The sequence below is a fragment of the Pelmatolapia mariae genome, linkage group LG9, assembly GCF_036321145.2.
Source record: "Pelmatolapia mariae isolate MD_Pm_ZW linkage group LG9, Pm_UMD_F_2, whole genome shotgun sequence".
Taxonomy (NCBI): domain Eukaryota; kingdom Metazoa; phylum Chordata; class Actinopteri; order Cichliformes; family Cichlidae; genus Pelmatolapia; species Pelmatolapia mariae.
In genome coordinates this window covers 7,915,089-7,938,202 of record NC_086235.1, presented here as the reverse complement: position 1 = coordinate 7,938,202, position 23,114 = coordinate 7,915,089, and the positions used below count along the sequence as shown (strand labels likewise).

The 23,114-nt window shown below is 40.6% G+C and overlaps 1 protein-coding gene across 1 annotated transcript in view; it reads right to left on the bottom strand.

The window, feature by feature from the left end:
* The window catches only part of LOC134634038 (gamma-aminobutyric acid receptor subunit rho-3-like), a 30,007-nt gene extending 11,598 nt beyond the window's left edge, over positions 1-18,409 (bottom strand). The window contains exons 1-2 of the mRNA XM_063483069.1: positions 17,847-18,409; positions 9,058-9,170 (exon numbers count right to left, since the gene is read on the bottom strand). Of these exons, the coding sequence (XP_063339139.1) occupies positions 9,058-9,170; positions 17,847-17,983 (250 nt within the window). The 5' untranslated portion in view covers positions 17,984-18,409. The remainder of the gene's footprint in view (positions 1-9,057; positions 9,171-17,846) is intronic.
* Positions 18,410-23,114: the final 4,705 nt, after the last annotated feature.

The following is a 23,114-nucleotide window of genomic DNA, read 5'->3' as shown; positions in this document are numbered from 1 at the left end:
CCTTTCTTTCTGACACTTAGAATACAGTTAATGAACTTCAGTGTTTTATTCAGTTTGACCGGAAATGAATGACGGACGTCAAACTCAAACTTAGAGGGGTGTTTATCGAGGTTGGGGCCATTTTCACACAGATATGTGAGATCAGAAGTCTTCAGGTTTTGCTCCCTAGTTGCCAAAAATGCAAAAACAAATGCAGTGTTACAATAATGATGTCACTATTCAGACCTTGAAACTAAGGCCATATTTTTTGGAGATAATTTATCTGAATTTCAGGAGTGGGACCAAACCTCCATACACATGCCATCCAGCTCTCTGTCTATCTATGACCCCCCAATGACATTTAAATTAGCTGTGATGGATCAAGGACACGTCTAAAACCTGCAGGACACTGGCCCTCGAGGCCTGGGTTTGGACACCACTGCCTTAAAGGATACTGTGCTGGTGACAAGCCTTGTACCACTAAAACACAGTAAGTTACTTTCTCTGAGTGCAGACTGACAGACCTTGCAGAACAGTTATTGTAATGACCACAAAAAATATAAAAACACAAAAGGTCCAGTTCAAATATTTGGTTTTGACGCTTTTTTTGTTACTGCGAATCAGACAGAATCTGTGTCACTGCTTCCAAAAATTCCTATTTTAACCAAGAATTTTCAAACTAAAACTGCACCAGGTATCTGTGAGAAACAGCTGTTACATCCTCCCCAAAAAGAGCCAGGCCATGAGGGGGTGGAACAGCAAAAAGCTAAAGTGCTGGCAGGAGGTGACTGTTACTAACAGCTCACAAGGTTGGCACACATGTTTCTCTAGGAGGAGCCACCTTTAAACAGAGCTCTCTCCTCTCCCCCAGCTTTTATACTGCAGGGCTGAAGGACTGCTGAGTGGAGCCAGCTGTGCACCACCTTCATAGGAGAACGAGGTCTGAGTCATTAGATTTTAAAACTTTACATAACACAACATGATGTTCTTTTTGGACAGTAACCCAGGCTGTGTTTTTCCTTTGAGATTGGAAATTTGCTAAATTGAATCTAACTTAGTAAACCAACGGGTAACATCACAGTGGGAGACATGAGTCATCAGTGTTCAGGAAGAGTTCATCCGACGATGCTCTTTCGTTGCAGAGATAGCGATGGTACAAATGCCATCACTAGTTGAGTATGCACAAACACAGAAACACACAAACTCTCTCTTGCACATTCCCACATACACACAGTGGTTTGGGTTTTTCTCTGACCCTCGTCTGGTTGTGGTTAACCAGGTTACATGCCTGTTTTTACCATCAAGGACAGCATGTAAAAAAAAAGCAAAAAAAAAAAAAGCTTTACTCTGCCATGTCTGGAGAATCGTGTTAATTTGGCCCTGATGTTTTCATGGTGGCAGCTCAATGAACACTTTATTTAGTAAGTTCATCTCACAGCCAGGTCCATAAAGCTCCTGCCACAGACTGGCTTTGTCCCTGTGTGACTCAATAAAACCAGTGGAGACCAAAGATTGTAGCGTAGCCCCGACAACGACTGCTGTCAGGAGGAAAAACCTGCAACAGAAGGTCACTCGCTCTCCCTCTCCTGCCTCATTACTGCTTTCCTTTTCCCACATCACACCCAGTCAGAGTACATGAGGCAGACGTGCAAAACGAGGCCACCACTGATTCTCCATTTTTGTGCCATGCAAAGGAGCTTCAACCCAAATTTATAGCCTAAACCCTGGCTTATTGTTTGATATCAGCTCCGAAGAACTATTGTAACAATACTGTATAAAAAATGAGAAGTTCAAAATCAGAAGTGAATTGTGATGTAATTTAACATCACAATGCACTTACCTATGAGCTGCAGTTTAATACCTGCAGCTCATAGGTAAGTGCATGCTTCAACCTCTCCGTTTGGTTTCAGGCCTTGAAACCTGTGTGTGAAGTGGGGGTGTTTACAGCACCCTGCGATGCCTGTTTGTAACTTAAGAAGATATAAATAAGTAAAAAAAAAATCTGAAATACATTTTTCTTTAAATAAAGCAACAAATGACACATTAATGACATAAATTTTCTCTCATCTGATAATTTGTAATTAAAAACATGGTTATGGTTCACCGTGACGTAGAACAGACTCACACCTTTGAACAATTTCTTCAATGCTGTTTATGAGGAAATGTATCCTCTAAACCTCTGAGTGCCAGAATGTTAAAACTGCACACCAAGGTCAAGTTCTGGCTTATTTGAGCTGCCGACAAGCATTTTTAATGCGATCATTAAGCAGTAAAGTGCTGCCCTTGATGCGAAAGGTACTTGACTATGTTGTATGCTGAGCACATTAGGCTTTTTCAGCTGGTATGCATATTTGGATAGGTTCTGGTCAGCTGTGTGCAAATAGGCTTGACTGTTTGTCTTGACTGCTGTCCCTTAATGAGACTTTGTTGCTGCAAGACTGCCATACTGCTCATTTGTTCACCTGTTTGTGACATGAGTCTAAACTGCAGTTTTTAGCACTTTGGCACTGACTTTTCTGGAAGCTGCTGCCGGTCATTACCTTGTGATTGCATGTAAATTATCAGCTAAGGTTGCCAAGCTTGGATAGCAATACACGTTTACAGACTGTGTGAGTTCAGACACAAATATCTGCTAATTAGTGCTAACCATGATACTGGCTTCTTCAACTGTATCAAACAAGATGCTGGAGATTCTTCCTGGACCACCAGTTATGCTGCACATCCTGCCAGACCTGAAACCAGCCGGCCACCTGTCTGAAACCTTCAGACGCTGCAAAGTGGCAGAAACATTACCAAAGGGCATAACTCTATATGGGTGAAGACCTGAAAAGTGATGAATTAAAAAATCCACATGCAGTTTTGGTGAGTGGTACTCACCACCACACTTTCAGGAGATCAGATTTGCTCACATTTTGCACAGTTTTTGCTCAGTCTTACCTTCCAGGTACAAATAACCACACAAGCTGTTTCATTTATCTGATATATTCTAAAATGTTCCAAAAGGCTCCAACTTCAAGAAGTCAGTGACTTATTTAGCAGAAGATAGGTTTAGCATGCAGCTAGCAGTACAGCCACCTGTGTCATCACCAGTACAGGTGTAATGGAGGGAATAACACTTTTGTTTTAGTAATCGAGATAACATGCACAAAGGAGGACGTAAAATTTACCGTGTTTAAGATCTGTTTTGTGTTCAGATTTGGTTTCAACAAAGAGTACCAGTAAATGTTTTAGGCGACATGGCTGAAAATGAAAGGCTGCTGATTGGGATTGAACTGTTTTTCAGCCTCAGGCGGGTTTTCTGCCTGTCACAGCCAGCAGGACAAGCCGTGTGAGTTTTAATAAGGACCCAGGATGCAGGCGGCTTCTGATATGAGTGAGCTTTGTTGTTGCAGTTAAGATACAAACAGCAGAGATGATGGGATGTGCAGAACCTAAGACAACCTATACTGGGTAAGCTAACAAAACACAGACTTGATACCTTTACACAGAGATGCAGGGAAAAATGGGAAGGCAACACAGGAGGATGCAAGGAAATGACGCAGGGAACTAACACAGACGAGAACAAGATGACACACAGTATAAATACACAGGCAGGCACAAGAGGGAACGAGGAACAGGTGGCAACACAGCTGGGACTGATTGGGGAAGACGAGACAAAGAAGCAAACAGAATACACTCACATGAGACACGGGCCTTCACAATAAAACAGGAAATGCACAGAGACATGGTACAGAGACTAAACAGAGGGAACACAGAACCAAACTCAAAGAACTAAAAAGTCTAAACCACAGTACACAACACGAGCAAACTAGAACACAAGATTATAATAATAAAAAACACAAAGCGCTGGATCAAAAGACCCAGGACCATGACCCTGCCACTCCCTCGGTGGCTTCATGCAGGACGCTGCTTGTTGTCACACTGACCTGCATAACATATTTTTTGTTTCTTTTTCTTATCAGCTCGTGTGATTAGCTCTGCTACAAGGAAAGAGGGAGAAAACATCTTCTTAAGTCTCCGTTGAGCTTGTTTTAGCAACACTGAGAATCTGTGATGCTATCAGTGCTTTGGTGGTTTTAGGTGATATCAGCCTGAACAATCAGCAAACGTCTCTTGTGTGTTCTTCTGCTTCTTTACCTCACCTTTAAAAACAGAATACTTCCACAGGTGACCTTTAATGGCAGCAAACTTCCACCTCACTTCTGCTGTCTCCTTTCATTGTCCTGCTGGCTGCTAAATCTCGCTCTGGACTTTTATTCGAGTAGCGTTATGATATTCTCGGTTAGTGATTTGCTCCAGATTTTGCTTAACACACGAAAACCTTGCCTGGTGCAGCTTTAACGGCCAGCTTTTTGTCCCATAATGTTTGTGTGTTCAGCATTTCAGAACGAGTCGCCCTAATCCCCAAACACAGTGCTGCAGATGGATCAATCCATGCAGTCATAAGCGGCATAATGCAGCTTTAAGGTGGCAGGATGTTTCTCTGGAGCCTCATCGCCGCATGTGTGTTCTCATTTGACTCTCCATCGGCACCAATCATACGAGGGGGAAGGTGAGAGGTGGACAGGGATTAAGAGGTGAATCTCTAGGCAGCTTTCAGACAACATGAGCGTCAGACTACAGAATCCATACTGCCGAAGCCTAACCATGTGTAATGCTGCATCTTTGTCCGAAACACTTTAAGACATTTGCAGAATTTACAGCAAAAGGCTTTGAAAACAGGTTTTCTGTCTTTATGCACATTCTCAGTGTATGTGCTCTAAATCACAGCTGACTTTTAGGGAAACCTCGCTGTACAGATAGGGTGCATTTTCCCTCTGAATTCCTTGTCTCCGCTCAAATATGCTGTCAGGTGATGGCCACACTTTGACTTTTTGTTGTTGTTGTGCAAATACAGAGATAATCAGAGCTTTGTAAGGAGGATTAAGGATAGATATTCTCCTGAGGCAGAAGCAAAAGAGGCAGCAGAAAATGTGAAACAGGCACCTAAGAGTCAAAGGTTTCATTATATTTACAGCAGAAAAACAAAGCTGGTCTGAATAATTTATCAGATTCTGGATCGCGACAGAGGCAGACAGAATTAAATTTAAATGAAAACTAAAGGAAATATGAACTATAAAGTTACAAAAGTCCTGCTGTGGTCCTGTACAGTGTGACCATATAAGTTTTTGGGATTACCGATTACTGTATTAATGAACAGCCGCACAACAATACAATGTGGCTGTGATATAAGGAAATTTGATATGACCAACCTGCTGTATCCCATTTCAGCTCATATCATCATTAAGTATTGGAACACTTCCACGCTGTAGAAGTAGAAAACAAGTAGAAAACTATTTAAATGAGCTTTCACAATCAGCAGCAGCCACACTTTGTTTGAGAAGTCATCAAATATTTTGGATGCACCTGCAATCAAACCTTTTCTTTTGTTTTATGCTCCGAGGTGTGGTTATGATGGCAGCAATGAATCTGCCAGTAAAATGTCAGGTTTGTACCTGACACTGCGTCCAAGTGAGCGCACAGAGCGGGAAGATGCAGCCAAAGTATAGCACCACTTGGCTGGATACCAGCATAATCCGAGCCCTGATAGTAAATCGCAAGCATCTGGCAACATGATGTGTTATTTGGAACACGCGTCACGTGCGAAGTTTATGGGGACAAGTTTAAGTTTATAGACATCCTTTAAAGGTTGACCTTGATTTAGAAACAGTAAAAGTTCTAAACATGAGCAAGAGGTATCGAGAAATGTCGTAAGGAGTATTTCTGGAGTTTGGTCTGCCCTTCGAGGAATCTGAGGAGGGGATGGTTTTGGCTCTTCAACTTCTCAAGCCTTACACACACACACACACACACACACACACACACACACACACACACACACACAGAAGCTATAGGCTTATCTGAGGGAGAAAAATGCTGATATTTCCCTCTGTATAAAATTATAGTCTGTGGAAATGCTGCAGGGTCATGGGGCAGACAGTGGTGCTTTTGCTGTTCCCACCCTGAATGGCAGGCAGGACCACAAAGACGCCGGCAGACCAGGCATATAGAGGAACATATGAAAGCAGCAAGCAGGCTGTGTGTGTGTGAAAGAGTGTGCTAGAAGCACGGTTCATTTTGTAGATTTATGGTTACATTTACTTTTTGTTGTTTTAAATTATTTAGCTTTCGGTTAAAGTCCTAAATTGAGAAAATAACTTCACAAAAACTGTGATTATCTATGAAATAAACCCACAGGAAATATTCAAAGTAAAAGCTTCAGAGTGAAGATGAGTAAAGTTTAGAGCAAGAATAAAAAGAACAAAATGATCAGTGGAAGAATTAAAGGAAGAAACTGTCACCAGCAGAAAAATGCCTGCATTGTCCTTAAAACGTCAAAAAGACCTGTGTTTAGATTTTCACTCTGCGCAGCCTTTTGTGCAAATAATGACGTTAAAAATCTCTAACAAACCTTTCAGGATTGGGTGGAGACCGCAGTTTGAACCTTGGCTTCAAACAGCTGTCAGCAGAGGTTTCTTTTAATTCTGCCTTTAGTCTGAAGACAAGTTCAGACAACGACGGGCACGGTGTGAAAGCCAGCGCTAATAAATCAACTAAAGCTTTTGTTCCACACAGAGAGTTTATCTAAATGATGAGTAATCACCATCCTGACAAAACACATGCAAACATCCATAGCAGAGGGCTTTGTCCCATCTTAGTATTTATGTATTAAAAATGTCAACCAGCCAGAAGTCCAGTCATGAAAAAACGCATTTCCCACTGCTGATGACTAAAGATAGAAAAGTCAGCACTGACACTATGATGCTCATGACTTAAAACTTTTTTCAATAGTTTATTTTTAAGAAAATACTTTTTCTTGTTTAAAAATAAAATGTTTCCATGTTGGATGTGTTTCATCAGAAGGTGGCAGTAACGATATTATTCTTGATTTTATTTTCGTGGCCTCAAAGATGATTTTTTTGTTCATATACACAAAATCAATACTGTCCTCTTTGCTTCTTCCTTTGGCTGCTCATTTAGGGGTCACTACAGGGCCCCCTGTGTCTCGGTCTCACCCTGTCGCCGGCATCTTCCTCTGTCACAGCAGTCCTCTGCATGTCCTCCCTCACTACATCCATGAACCTTCTCTGTGTCAGTAAACCCACTGTCTTTCCCCACTTGTTGTTAAACAAGGCCTTGATCAATCCAATGTGAAAATCTCATTCTTGATGATCAGCATATTCAGTTTCACAAAGATGTTCCAGCAAAATTGCTTCCTGATGCGTTTCTGCCTCCACATTTATCTTGCTCGCGACCAGCTCTAAGAGCTCACATGCTTGGCTTCATCATCAATGAGTTTGTTTATATGGTTTGGATTAAATCAAACCAGTGGCCACTTGGAAACAGTCCTTGCTGTATATTGCAAGGATACAGTGCAGACACGGCTCATTACGACACGGGTCACGCGACACCCGACATGGGTCGCAGATGCCAACAGACTCGATAAACTGATCCATAAGGCCAGTAATGTTGTGGGGATGGAGCTGGACTCCCTCAAGGTGGTGTCGGAGAGGCGGATGTTGTCCAAGATAAAGACAATGTTGGATAACACCTCCCACCCACTCCATGACATGCTGGTCAGTCACAGGAGCGCGTTCAGTGAGAGACTGAGATTACCGAAAAGCACCACTGAACAACACAGGAAATCATTCCTGCCTGTGGCCATCTCCCTGTACAACTCATCCACTTAACACACTGTTTACTGCAACAGCTACACATGTTTCTTTTTTAGCTATTTATTAATAAGTGACTTTATGTATATATATATGCCTGTATATATTGTGCTATTCTTAGTTAGTGTATTGTCTGTCTTTGTTAATGTTTGTTTATAATGGAGCACTGTAACGAAAAATAATTTCCCCTAGGGATCAATAAAGTATTCTGATTCTGATTCTGATAGTGCTGAGTAACTAACTAATAAAATCCAAATCTGAGGCACAGACATCCTGGAGGGTCTCTATTAGTAAAATAACCTTATAACAAACTATAATATTTATCAAGTTAAAAAAAAAAGACTAAAAAGAGCAGAAAGGAAAATTACTATATAAAAATTATTCAAAGCCCAATCCACACTTTAAACCTAAATGTAAACCTTTCTTGTAGCAGGCTGTAAACATGTTTATTTCTCCTCTAATGTTGGACATTTTAATATGGGAGTCGATGGGCACTGACTCGCTTTTGGCAGCAGCCTTAAGTGGACATTCAAGGAAGTGCAGTTTTTTATGTGTCTTTTTTAAAAAGGTCACTCAAAGGTAGTAAAAGATGATGATGAAATAAAAAGGTGCACCTTCAGTAAATTCTCTCAAATCTAAATTTGACAAAATCCTAAAAAGTCAACAATGAAAATCACAGAACTGCGTTTCTCGAGCTGAACACCAAATCTGCTTTTGCATAATAACCATCAGTACATTAATCCCTTAATGCAAACACACAGAGGCACTAATATACATACAATACAGATTACATTAAGAGTTCCAAGTTCATACATTAATATTTTAATCCATATCATGGAATCACATGAACCATCTGTGTGTGGCTAAATGCATTGTCGTGTGTTTGATAGCGATGATTTTCATTGCAGACGTCACTTTGTTGCCCACCCCTCCATCTGCTCCAGACCTGGAATATAATCCAGATTAATGCATTCGAACCCCCGCGACTCACACATCTACACACACTCATTATGTTCTGGAAACACACACAGACACATGCACAGTTGCATCTGAGAGAGCACATTGAGTCCTACTGTATTTCAAATGCTCTCACACACAAACACACACGGATGCTGGTGTTGCTGCACAATGGTGATATCTGGGTCAGCGCTGGGGTAATATTTTCTTTTTATCACATCCGTTGTTTGTGTGATCCAATGGCCATCATCACATCAAACCACAGCGAGCGAGGAGTGATTTTTCTCTGTTAGGCGATGTGTGAGGGAACGGATTAAATCATCAGGGATCAGAGATGAAATGAGGAGTGCCTTTGTCTCTTTGGCTGTGTGTGTGTGTGTGTGTGTGTGTGTGTGTGTGAGACCCTGACCTCCGAAGCCTGGTCTCATGGCGAAGTCGTGCTCTTCAATCCTCAGCAGTTGTTCACTTTTTATTAGTAATGTTTTGGTGCTGTCCTGTCTCTTCAGCTTGTAGTCAATACGTCTGCAGAAAGAACACACACAGAGACATAAATACACACACACCCGCATAGACACACAACATGTTGAGTGATTCGTTATGTCATTGAATTAGCTGTACATTTTGATTAGAAAAAAAAATGCAATTTGTAGTTTTCTTCCTACTCTTTGTTCTTCCCATCATGCAGTTCTCTCTAGCCCTGCTAAAACCAAAACCTTAATCAAAGGCGTGGCCGGGCTCCATGAACAAATAACACACGTGCACACGCACACATGTTCGCACATATTCCCCATCTAACTAAAACACAAAGCATTTTATTATGTTCCAAAACAACCTCGATGTGACTGCAGGCCTGATAAACACAGCTGCTGAGAGTCAATAGTCAAACACAGATAATGAGCATTTTCAGCTGCATGGACCATTAGAGGTGGCTTCCTCGGCCTTCGCGGAGAAGTCAGGACTAATCCTCCATACAATTATAACACACATTATAATATAAAAGGCTTAAAATGTTTACAGTACATGGCAAAAACAACAGGGTTCAGTTTAGTTTCCAAAGTGAGGTTTATCATTTCAATTTTGTTTTTATTGTTTAAAACTCTTTTTATTATTAGTTTCAGTATTATTTGAATTTATTTGTTATTATTATAATATTAGAATCAGAATCAGAAAGACTTTCTTTATCCCCAAGGGGCAATTAACATAAAACAGAGCAGCATAACACTGAATATAAGGATAATAAGAACAGGCAATAAGAGTGAGATAATAAATACACAGAATATACAGTTTTAAAATTACACAGTTTTAAAATTAAAGTGACTGAAAGGTGAATAAAGTGTCGGTAGTATAAAAAGAGTGTAGAGTAGTTTATAATTTAAACTACAACATACTCTAATACTAAACTACACATATTATAATATGAATAGCATTATGGTAAAAAAGAATCTAATAATACATAAAATAATATATAAAAATTGAAGACACTCACAGCTTGTTTTGTCTGGACTCACCCTAGGCTACTTTCAAAACACCATTTAAGCCATCGAGCATGGAACCGGACTGTGATAATCAAATTAAAGTTTACAATAAAAACCTATTGTTTATCATGTAAACATGCTAAGACTGCATGGACAAACAAAACCTCTACAGCTGCTACATCAACACTAATACTCATATAATTGAGCCCGGTCCACTAAGGGATCGTTACTTCCACCTGCAGAAATGTGTATTTATCAGTGTGGTTCAGTTGTACGAGGACAGCAGGATGAGGAGAGAGCAGAACAGAGCAGGACTCAGTAACAACAGCTGTGACACCGGAACTGTTTCAATCAAGCTGTAAACAGTTTTATTTCTACTGTAAGCACTGACCTTGTATTTACATGGCCGCCTGAGGGGATTGGCTCACTTTGAGGAACTGACTCTGCAGGCTGCTGCTTGGATGCAACAAAGAGGATGTTGGGAACATTCAATCTACAGTGTTAAATGGATACATTTTGTATATGTGCTCTGTGTGTGCTTGAAAATGATGTTTCCTACTCTTTCATCTCCCGCAGACATGGATTAGTTCAGAGCAGCTGGGTTGCAAAGTGGTTTGCAGATTGAAAGACACAGGGCAGATACGGGCAGGCTAAAGCAGCTTAAACAACACAATCTACGTGAGAATTTGCATTTAGATGCATAGCCTTGAGATCAGAGTGACATTGGCCTGGACTGCAGGTGAGTTTGACTTTGTGGCCTGCCTGAACTAATGCTCGATTTGGTAAGGCTAAATAACCCCAGGCACAGAGCACAGAGGCACATGTGACACCACACAATACTACAACGCAATGGAAAATTTCTACAAAAGAGAAACAAGATGATGTCAACACACAAACTAATCAAACGAACGAAAAAAGAAACAACCACAAAGAAATCACAACGCTAAACAAATCAGCTAAACCAGACCACAACATAGGAACCCACAAACAACCCAAATGACCACAGAGAGACACACAAGAAAAAGGACACAAATCTACCACAAGGAGAAAATGATGTTTACATGTAAACATACAAACAATCCAAAACAGATGTGCTTAAAAGAGACACGCGAAGTACCACACAATTAGATAAACGCCTTTAAATATTTACAAAACAAACAAACAAAAAAGAAATTTCTGAGGTATTATATACACCACGCACATACATAAGCACACACTTAGAAAGCTTATGAAGCCTGAAGTCTGAATCTAATCAAACTGTAGATAATATATAATAAGATTTTCTTGTTTTATGCAACTTATGACCTTCATCATGAGGTTGTTGTGAGGCTTTGTTGATATCAGGGGACTTCAAAAGCTTCTGGATTTATCGTGTGGATTGAGACAGATGCTGTCTGTAATATGTGGCTAAAATGTTTAAAGAGCTTTTAACCAGATTTTTGAGAAAGCAGTGAACAATGAATCTTCACACACAACCTTGTAGGAACTCTGCAAGGTTGTTATGTAGCAGCTTGTCAATGGTGTCGAGTGTTTTTGGTTGAAACTGTCCGCAAATGACAAAGAACAAAGTCATCGTGCAGGCGATACTGTGAACTGCTACGTAGGACCGACATTCAAACAGGGGAGCCCCAGAGAGACGACGTTTAGGATGCATAAAGTGTAATTATAGCTCAAGCATAACTGACTTTCAGTTGTAATACATGCAGAATTGCATGCGTGTGTGTGTGGACGTGGTAATCACATGCACAGATGTGCGGTGCAAAGGTGAACATGCAGTGGTAAAAGCGATTAAAGCTGTTTGAGATCTTCTCCGCTCGTGGATGAAAAGCCTCTTTAAAAGTCACACACCTTGACACACATAAATGATACCACACATGGACACGCAGACACACAAACACACATTCATTCCTCTGTTATTGTGAGGTTAAAAAAATAATTTCAGCCAAATCCCATTTCCATAATCCTTTAAATTAACCTTGACTAACACTCCAAAATCCAGCCAGAACAAACCTAATGTAGCGCTAATCTCAAGCCTGAAGCTAATTTAATCAACTAACAGTCAAGACTGGATGTTGGCTTTTTAAAAAATTGTTGCTCAAATAAAATAAAAAGTTCTTGTTTTAGACATTAAACTCTAAAATCCTGACATTTTAGAGGCTGGAGGAGGAAGTGCATTCAGATACTGAAAATTCTGACTGACACAAATTTTTCTCCCCTAAAAGTTCCTTTTGCTTTTCTGTAAAACTACACAATTCAGTTTTCGTTAATGGCCTTTGAAAGTACAGTTCTTGTGTTCAAATCACTTAATTATTTATTATTTGAAATGTGGTTGGATAAAACCTCCATTGTGAAGTTGCCACAGTGGGTGTCCCTGTGGTTTAGCAGACGCAGCAGGTTAGAGGATTTTAGCAGGACGGTGATTTGATTCGTCCCTCTCCTGGTTCACATGTCCTTAGGGATGATACTAAATCCAAAGGTCACTGATGTGTGTGACTGAAAAAACGACAAAAGCAGTCCATTTTACTTTTGTGATAAAAAAAAAAAATGAATTACTTGCTGATATTTTGTTTTTAAAAACCAACAATCACAGTCAGCTGATTTGGAGCATTATCCCCTCGACAGGTCACAGAGCCACCACAGAAAGACATTCATCTTCTTTGTTCTTTTACCGCTCTCCTTTACAGACGGTATCTCACCCTACCAGTATCATCCTCTTCTGTCACAGCAGCCCTTTGCATGTCCTTCTTCATCACATCCATGACTCTTATCTGCAGTCTTCCTGTTTTCTCCTGTTTTCTCCATGTTCAGGATCCACGCTCCCTCCTCTGCACATGTTCGAACCATGCCAGCATCACTTCTCTAACTTTGTCTCCAAACCTGAGCTCAACCTCTGACCTCCTTCTGGAGGAAAACAGCTTAGAAATGAACTCTTAATCAGCTAAAGTTGAAAATGCTGGTACAAACGCATTCATGAATATTAATAATGAGCATGAATGAAAGTGATAAATAATAATTTCCTTTTTAATAATTGAAAAAAAAAAAACCCTTCTCGTTATGCTTACACCTTAATAAAAATAACCTTTTCAGTACAGGGATTGTACTTTTCATATATTTACACAGTGGTTTTAGTACATTTAGTTAAATATATACAATTACAGTTGTGCCTGTTCTTATCAAACAAGGAAGTTAGCATATTGATAAATGATGCAGATGAGCCCAAAGCTCACGCTTCAACTTTTTAAAACTTTTTTCTAGACTTCACACAGATGCGTTGGGCTCATTGAGACTGGGTATCCTCATTGTGGTCATCTCAGGCACATCTCTGCCGTGTTAGCGCAGAAGCCCCATCTGATGCAAGAACTGCCTCCAACTCTTCTGAGGGGCGTTCCCAGGCAAGCAGAGAGACATAATCTCTGTTTTGTGTCCTGGGTCTGCACTGGTCCTCTCCCATTTTGACACACCCAAAACACCTCACCTAGAAGGCTTTCAGGAGGCATCTTAATCAGATGTGGAACCATCTCAGCTGAATCCTTTCCAGTTTAAAGAAGCTTTGTGGATTGGGCAGCAGTTGAAGATGGGGGCTTTAGTGGTCCAACCCCCAGATACTTAAACTGGCTTTAGGGACACTGTATGTAATCTTAAAAATGCACCAATTATGTTTCAGTTTCTTTCGGGTGCTTTCAACAACACACAATGCTCCCACTTGTCTTAAAATCTTTTCTTATTTATTCTTCTCCTGCTCCTTTTAGACGTCGCCACAGCGGATCATCTGCCTCTGTCGCACCAACCTTCTGCTTCTCCTTCTTCAATACAACCTTGAATCTTCTCTCTGGTCTTCTTCTTCTTAGCTGCTCCATTTTTAACATTTCCAACAATGTTGAGACTAACACCTTATAAAATAAAATTGGTTTTATTTTATAAGTATTTAATAAATAAAGTATTTAACAACCTCAGCTCAAAATGAGAGCCCAAAGAGCATGAAGGCACCTCTCAAAACCCAAACTCAGGCATGCTGTTTTCCACACCTTGTCAGGTGTACATGTAGCCAGTTAAGCTTTGGCAACACCTAGACTCTTGCAATGTTGCTGGGGTTTGCAGAGGGCTGTAACACCTGCCTGTCTGAGGCTACGTCCACACTAGCCCGGATAGATTTGAAAACGGCGTATATATCTGAAAACGCTCCGCGTCCATACTATCATTTTCAGTCGTTTTCACAGAGTTGTGTGTCCACATTGAAACGTCTGAAAACACTTACGTTCCAGTCCTGCGCATGCATGAAACGCAAGAAGATTCGACCTGCCTCATTTCTGTCTGCTGCTTATTTACTTTCCGGCTCTTTGAAACGTCGCGGCAAAATGTTGAGAAAAAGCACCGAGTTTTTTAAATGGACTAACAATGAGGTGGAGTTGTTGCTGCGAGTAACACAAAAGTACAAAGTTGCAAAAGCGAGTGAGAATTGAAGAATTTCAAGAAAAGCTATCTGAAGCATGTACAAACTGATATTAATCTTTAATAGGACTGTCAAAATTGAGCGCAAACCAAACAACTGCTATAATGCCCTCCGCTATCTTACTTTAATTGGTCACATGACTGCATCACATGACTAAAATGTGTCATCGTTTTCAAAAAGTCTCCGTTTTTGCTGTCCACACTGCGACGTGAAAATGGCGTTTTCAAATGTATTCGTTTTGGAAAGCGTTTTCAAAACGCTCCATTTTCCTTGACCAAAAACGCCGTCTCAGTGTGGACGGGAGGTCAAAACGGAGAGAAAAAGATGCAATTTCAAACAAAAATGTATTAGTGTGGACATAGCCTGACTTTGTTTGTCAGCTCAACTTGAGCTGTCCCTCTGATTTACTCCTTTCTAATTTTGTCCCTTCTGGTCACTCCCAGTGAAATCTTAACACCTGCAGGTCGTCCTCCTGTAGCTCATACCAATCAAATCTTGTAAAGTCCAAGAATGAAATATGAAGCTTGAAATGAACAAAACAGTTTAAGCAGAAGTTGTGAGCACGACTTCCAATACTGCTGGAAATATTTGGTCCTCACAAAGATAGATGACACGATGAACACACAAAACCTCAGGTCAGTGCGACAGATGAGGGCAGGCTGCCTGCTGCTGTCAGCAGCAGGATTCACCCACAACTGCCGCTGTAATACTACACTGAACACACACACAGACACACAAACACAACTAATTCAAATCTAATTTAGGGATTTTATCTTCTCCATTTAAAATAAACACTGTTGGGAAACTGGCTTATTTGCTGCATTACTGCAAAGTGTTCAGTGCAGTTCTGTGCTACATTTACAAACCTTCATTTATGTGTTCTTTACATTTATTGTAAATAACAATAAATGTCGACATATATTTGTAGTGTGCCCTAAAACATCAATCACAGGCCGAGTTGGTTTTATCGCAGTAATTTCAGCTCTGCTGTGTACTCACTCGACTGTTTTTGCACTTTAATTTCACAGAGATTACCTGCTGTACAAACAGTGAGGGCTGGGTTATGGTATTATATATATGGATCAAGGTCATATTGTTATCTCACTGTTGCAACACATACATCAGCTCTCAGGTGGGGTAAACGACAAAGGGTCAAACTCTTTATCACTGCTTTATTGCATGACTTTATGTGTTTATTTTAAGTGTGTTATATGGAATCAAATGTAGAGTCATTAATATTATTATAAGTGTCTGTGCTTGCACATGCTTTGGAAACATTTTTATGCACAAATTGTACTTCAGATTGCAAACTACTGTACATATTGAGTAGATATTTATATTGAATTTGGCTGAGATAAAGAAATCAGAGTGTTAAATGTATGTTGGGTTGGACAAAGTGAAGTCCATTCAGTCAGTTTAAATATTTGGTTCTCCTACAGGAATCTGAAGAAGCTTATTAAACGGCGTGAGCTGCTCAGAACAGAAGCTGCATTCACCGATTCTGGAAAACTTGCTGTTGCTGTTTTTTTCCATTCAAAACCTGTTTGAGGTGCAGGCTTTCAAAATCTGCAATATGCTAAACCTGCAGTGGTCATTCCTCCATGGACTGGAGCTCCTGCAGACAGCAGACTAAGCAAAAAAAGAGCAGCTTTTCCACTTAACTGTGAAGTGCTGCAGACTTACTTTTAAACTAAAAATAATCCTGCCACGCTGTGAAGGGCAGGGAACCTTGATGTCACTTTTACACATTATCATTTATTTTAAGCAAATGAAAGGAAATCTACAGAAGTGAAATTTCCTTTGCAGCCGATTCTGTGGTTTTTCTGCAAAACTGGGATGTGAGAGTCAGCAGCCCATATGGGAACCTCTTTGTGACGTGTGCTTCAGAAGTGAATCACAGCTTCCTGACAGCCACAGAATTTCCTGTAAGGTCTCTGCTCTCCCTAAACTGATGCTGTAGAAACTTCAGGTTCCTGCTCCTCAGTCAGCTCTAGTAACTTTAACTAATTGTGTTGCTGTAACAGTGAAAGGAATTCAAAAAGCATCAATGAATCACTCAGCAATGTCAGTGGGGGAGAGTATATTTACTTTAAAGCTTCACAGCCTAAATGTAAAGTCTCTGAGGTTTAATCTGCATTTTAAACTCAAACAAAGCCACATAAGCTATTTTCAGCTGCTCCCTCATCACAAAAGGCCAGCGCAGCAGGCAGTAATATAATATTTATGTTCACGCAGACTAAAAGTAATTCATTTTTAGATGTTTGTGGTTAGTGTTGTCTCTTAGGAAGACGACTCCTTGTTCAAATCTGAAAGCCTGCTGAAGCCTTTCTGTGAGGAGGTTGCATGTTCTCCCACAGTGCAAAGATATGCATGGAGTTCTATCATTGGCCGTAGGTTTGAATGATTGCCTATCGCTGTGTGTTACCCATGTGACTGACTGGCAATCATCCTGCCTCTCATATTTCATAAGTGATTAATAAAAGGATGTTAAACCATAAAGATGGATCTTTATGGTTTAATTCCAGCAGCAACTGGTTTCCTTTCAGTACCATTAAAACCGTATGACAGCTCTCCTCAGTCTGACCTTTTCTACCATGTGCAGGGCCCATATTTTAGCAGTTAGTTCTGTTGTGTATACAACACAACAGTAGATACAGAAACCTCTTCAGCCAGTTCACATCGTCACAGTTTCTGTGATCTGTGATGTAAAAAAAAAGGCAAAAATTTCAAGCTCAAAAACACAAATTGGAGACCTTTGCATATATCTGCCAAAAAAGCATCTGCACTGATTGGTTGGGCTTATGGTCATGTGGCTTCGGGCCCCCCCCCTCCATCACTGAGAAAACATAGATAGCACCAAATCTTGAACTTAAACTGAACGGCTACGTTTAAGGGGTTGTGTTTAGGTGTTTAACCCTACTCCTCCATGCACCTGGAACTAGTGGAAGCTGTGAGAGACACTTTTTACCTTTTACTATTTTATTTGCCTCTTTATTTGTTCTAGTGTTCTGGTTTTTCTGCATGATCAGAAGTAATATCATATGGATTACTTTGCAACACGAATCAAGTAAACAAAGACATTTTTAAGCATAAATAGATCTGAAGCACTGAATTGAACACCAACAGAAGGACGGCACATTCAACACATCTGCATTAAAGTCCCCCCAAAAATAAAATAAGACGCAAACAATAAGTCAGCTCTTATCTCATCTGCACTACTGGCTCAAACTGCCTGAGTAGGAACACAAAGATCTAACAGTGAGTCTGTCTCACCCTCCAAACTTGAACTTGCTGTTCTCCCCGAGGAAGACCTCCTTGTGTTTCCTGCGGCTTGAACTGCGGCCACCAGTCACCATGGCGACAAAGCTGACTGCTGCCAGAACCAGGTAGGTGAGTGCGTCCACCTTCATTCTTCACAGGTTTCCCTGCCAAAGCAGACACAGCTCTAACATCCCGACCTCCCTCCTCCAGGTCTTGGCCAGTCCTGCTGACTAACGCTGGTCAAACATCCCACAGCAGCTGGACGTTTCCTCAACCAGAGACCTCCAGGACGTCAGTGAGATTTCCAACCAGGACAAATACATGAGGAAGTTCCTGAAGTATTCTCTCACATGCATGTGTCTCTGCAGCATAGATCTCTGCAGCTCCCAAGTTTCCAGCTGAACATCCCAGCTCGATGATCTCCAGGAATCTTCTGCCTTCCCTCCAAATCATCCATCCACTGCTCTCCTCTCTCTCACTTTCACTCCCTCTCCCTCTCTCTCTCTCCCAGTCTGTTTGTTTCTGCAGTTTTGTGGATCTCTCTATCCCTGATTAAAATCGATATGAATCTATTCCTCGCGGCGATAGAGGAATGACACTAATTCCACCCTAATCCTCTTATCTACAGCCACAGCAATCTTTCACTAACCTACAAACAGCCACACACATGCATACACACACACTCATCAGTAATCAGGATTTTCTCAGTGGGACAATGAAAAAAGAAGCATGAGGTTAGCGCACACCTCCACTTTGTATAGGTAGAGTATTTGTGAGGGAAAATGAAGCATGGGTCTGAAAGCGGCACAAACAACAATAGCTCATCAAGCTCAGCCGCGGTTTAATCTGAAGTAGAGTGGAGGGAAATGTGTCTAATCCCGCTTTACCTACCGTCTTCCTCAGCTTACACCTCTGGAAGACATAATCCTCAACACACAAACGGTGCAGCAACACAGCAGCGCACACAAACTGCATTTTTCGATGACGTGTCTGTGCAGTTTTTTTGGGTAATTTAAGCAACTTTTTGGAATTTCCTGCTTTGCATGGGAGTTGTCAAAGTTCAGTGATCTCAACATGACACATATCCTCTTACAGTTTCTGCAGGTCTGAAATACTCAAAAAGTGCGAATCCTAACATCATTAATAATAATGTTCCTGTTCAATGCCACAGCAACACATTTTTAAAGCAGTAAGAGCACAAAATTAATGCTTCACTTCTCACAACATTTGTTCTCCTTTGATTTAATTAGACCGATTACTTTTAATTAACTCGAGCCATTTTGAGGAACTAAACTGTGTCAGTATCAGGCTGTAGTCTTCTGTACTACAAAGTGAGATAAGTTAGAGTAAAATTAGAGCTTATGTCTCATGAAGGCTGCTCTATTTACCTGCCTGGCTAAATCACCATGGTTACGCATCCTGAACACATAACCTGGCCAGAGCAGGCTATGTTCAGAGTTTTAATTTAAAATGAGCTCAAATCTCTGTGTTTTCACAGATTATTTTATTCACAGTATGTTTGTAGTATGAGGCAATATGTTTCATATGTGCAAGTTGAAGCCTAGATGAAGCCTAGCTGTAAAGTTAAGCAGTCCAAACTTGCCACAAATATGATCAATCAATAAAATAATTTCACTTTGATCTACAGTCAAACTAAAGTGAGGCTATGGGATGGTAACATTTAATATTTAAATGTATCCATGTAACAAACCCACAGTAGACCCGGGTGCACGTTCATGTTTTGCAGCATCTCTTTATTAATGGTTTGTTGTTCACACACTGTTAGCTGCAGCTCTCTCTCTCGCTGCCAGCTACACTCACTGAGAAAAACCTCCCTACTGCAGGACCCAGTATCATGTTTAAGTCGGCGAGCATGACTGTGGATGCCGTGCAGGTGCGTCCGCCTTCCCTGCAAGGCAAGCCACGCCCTGCCACAATCCAATTTAAAGTTTCAAAGATCTAAGTGTCTAAATCTACATTTTCTGTAGCATTAATCTCTTGTCTTTTTTGCAACATAGTTTCATTTAACAGTTACATCTTTATTGTTATCATTATTTATAGATTTTCTTCACCTCTTTATCCCCATCTGATAATGTGTCTGATTGGAATAAGCGGTAATCGTACCACAGTTCCTTTTGGCACTAAGTGAGACTGGCATGAAATGTGACTAAATTACTGCAAGGAGGTAAATCTTTTTATTTGCACCATTTTAAACTTTATATAGACTTCAAGTTAGGGGCGTGGCCACTTGTTTGACAATTATCATGTCACAGGCAGCTCGAGCCGGCAATTGTATTCTAGGCTTTGTCCCTAAACTGTGTTTGTGTTGTTAGTGCTTTATGGTGCCTCCAAGAAATCTGTGCTCCAGGTTTGGTGAATGAAATTCTAGTACGTTAACAATCTATTACTGTGTGCTGCACCTGTACAGTGTATGGGTGCTAACCATGCTTGCACCACTATCTCGACCAAATTTGATCATTTCTGGTTCCAAAAAAAAGCCCAACCCATTGTGGTGGTGCCCAAAATACTAAAACCAGTGTGTGATGTCAGAGTGTCTGTGTTCTTTTACATACTGTATGGTTAGTGCATGTGTGTGGCGCTTTCAGCCGCTCCCTTATTCTCTGAGGCATTACCACTGCAGATCCACGCGTTTCATTTTTAAATAGATTGCAGTGGTTTGTGACCTCTCTGAGGATGGGTTTTGTGTCTCCATGTTTTGTAAATGGAAAATGTGTTAAAACTACATCATGGAGCTACGATCTATAATTAATGCTTGTGATAAAGGATAACAGATGTTATTAAGTATGTTCAAGAAAGACTGGAGGACAAGGAGTAAGAATGAAGATCAACTAACATGTCACAGTACTGAGTCTGTGACCCAGGGTTTTGTGTTTATTGGTTAATTTATATTCTTAGATTATTGTCATTCATGGTTTTCTGTTTGCTTATTTTTAGTTCCTAGGATTTAGGTTTCTGTTACTTTGCCTTCCCTGTGTTCCTTGTCTGGTCACTTTTGTCTCCATGTCTCCCCAGTCAGTCGTGCCTCCATGTCTCAGTGTCTGGTCTGTTTTGCTTTGACGGTCCCATGTCATATGTCAGTGTATCTAGTTTTGCTTCCCCTTATTTCTTTATGTCTAATTAGTCCCAGCTGTGTTTCCCTCCTGTTTCCCATTCCCTTATTACTTCCTTGTATATTTAAGCCCTGTGTTTTCCTTTGCCCTTTGGCATGTCATACCTCCTCATGTGTAGTAAGTCTCCCCATGTTTCTGGTTTTAGTTCCACTTCCACATTTCTAGTTTCCCAGTGTTTTGTTTGTTCCTAGTTCTCATGCTCAGGGTTTTAGTTTGTTTTTTGTGAGTTTTAGTTTATGGAAGATTTCCTCAGCAATAAAGCTGCTGCCTTAAGTTCACCTTTTTGTTTTCTCGTCTTTTTCTTGTCGCCCATCTAACTTATGATTGGTTCCCTGAAAAAAGGCAAAAGTAGAACTTGAAAGTGGATTACTAAAGTTTTTGTTAAATGTCCCAAACACAATCAGGAAGAAACTGAGACTTTGGAACAGCTTTGGAATTCTTGTCTTAATAAAGGACTCGTGGACAGGTGGAGGAGCTGAGGAACAAACCGCTGGCACTGTAATTACACTCCCGTCTACCAGCTGAGCCACAAATACCTGAAAAGATTCAATCAGCCATAGCTAATGAGTTCCTGAGAGACTCACCAATATTAAATAGAGGCGCATAAGAAAATTCCATAATGTCAAGGATGTCATTCATGTGGCACTTTTCCCGCCCTGAGTTATCTCTGCTATGACAGTGAAAACAGGAAACACCCAGCCAATGGTTTTGTTGCACTGATGCATGGTAATGGAGTAAATACCTGCATGGGGGCGTTACCTAGAGTGGGGAGATGTGCCGCAAAGGACTTTGGAGTCATTACTTGTTTTATTTATACAATAACCATTATCTCATGATTCATGTAGTACTGTCCTCTTCCAAGAACCACACGAGTCTATTAATCATTCCCCCCTCCAACATTTAAAGCTGCTTGTTCTTAAGTGACTATTAATAGAATAATGAGCAATTTCAATGTTTACAACATTTTTAGTCCTAAATTATGCTTCCAACATCAATATCAGAAAGCTAACTGGAATAACCACTGAATGAACAGCATACGATAAAACATAAAGATGGTGCTGAATTTGAAGAAGGGCCCACTTTGAGACTCTCTCTGTGGATTTCCAGACACATTTAATTGTATTAACTAACAACAAACATGAGTGTAAGGAGAGCTCTGCCTTTTTTGCAGAATCTGATCTCATCTGAATCTTTTTTTAATCTAATCCATCACATTAAATCACATTCATCAACATTTCCATGCACACTCCGCGTGTTTTAATGACATCCAAAACTCACAATAAACAGGTTAACAGGATTTTAACAAGTGTTAACAGCTGGAATATTAAAATTAGCTGCAGGTAATGACATGCCCGGGCACATGTATGCATTATGCTATAGGGTAATTGCTGCCTGACTGCGCTTGTTCAGACATTTCGTCTGTGTAACTGTTCACAATGCAGATTAAGGTTTCTTAACTATTTCAGTCGTAAACAGCACAAGAGATAAAGGAAAAGAACTTTATCACCACTTATTACCACTTACCTGCTTTTATCCCATGAAACAGGAGCCCTACTCTACTGCAAAGGAGCTCGCTGTGCCGGTGTCCAGTTTCCAGGTGTGACTGTGAGTAAGTGTGTATCTGGAAAAAGACAAGAGCACAAGTGTATCTGCAAACAATATAACTTAAAAGTAAATTTAAAAGGGATTTCTTTCTACCTCCATTTTTTCATTCTTTGCACTCTACTGTAGCTTAGCACTATGCTTCAAAATAATCTCTGTTGAGATTGTTGTTGAACTGTTGTTGAACCCTGTCAGTTTGACACATCTCCCTTAAAGCCAGCCTTGTTCTGATTGGCTGCCTCTCACAAACAGAACGTCATACAACATCATACAGAGTCAAGAGTATAAAAGAACTGTCTGAAATCCAGGTCTGAGTGAAGCCCCTCAGTTTGTCCTCTGTCAGAAACAAGCTGCTTACCTCACGTCTTTTTAAGTCCATCCTTGTCCTCTGATTGGCGTGTGTGTGTGTATGTGTGTGTGTGTGTGTGTGTGTGTGTGTGTGTGTGTGTGTGTGTGTGTGTGTGTGTGTGTGTGTGCCTGAAGTGGCCATATTAGGGAGATCCCCTCTCTGTGACATCATACAGAGCCATGAGCAGAAAAATCATTT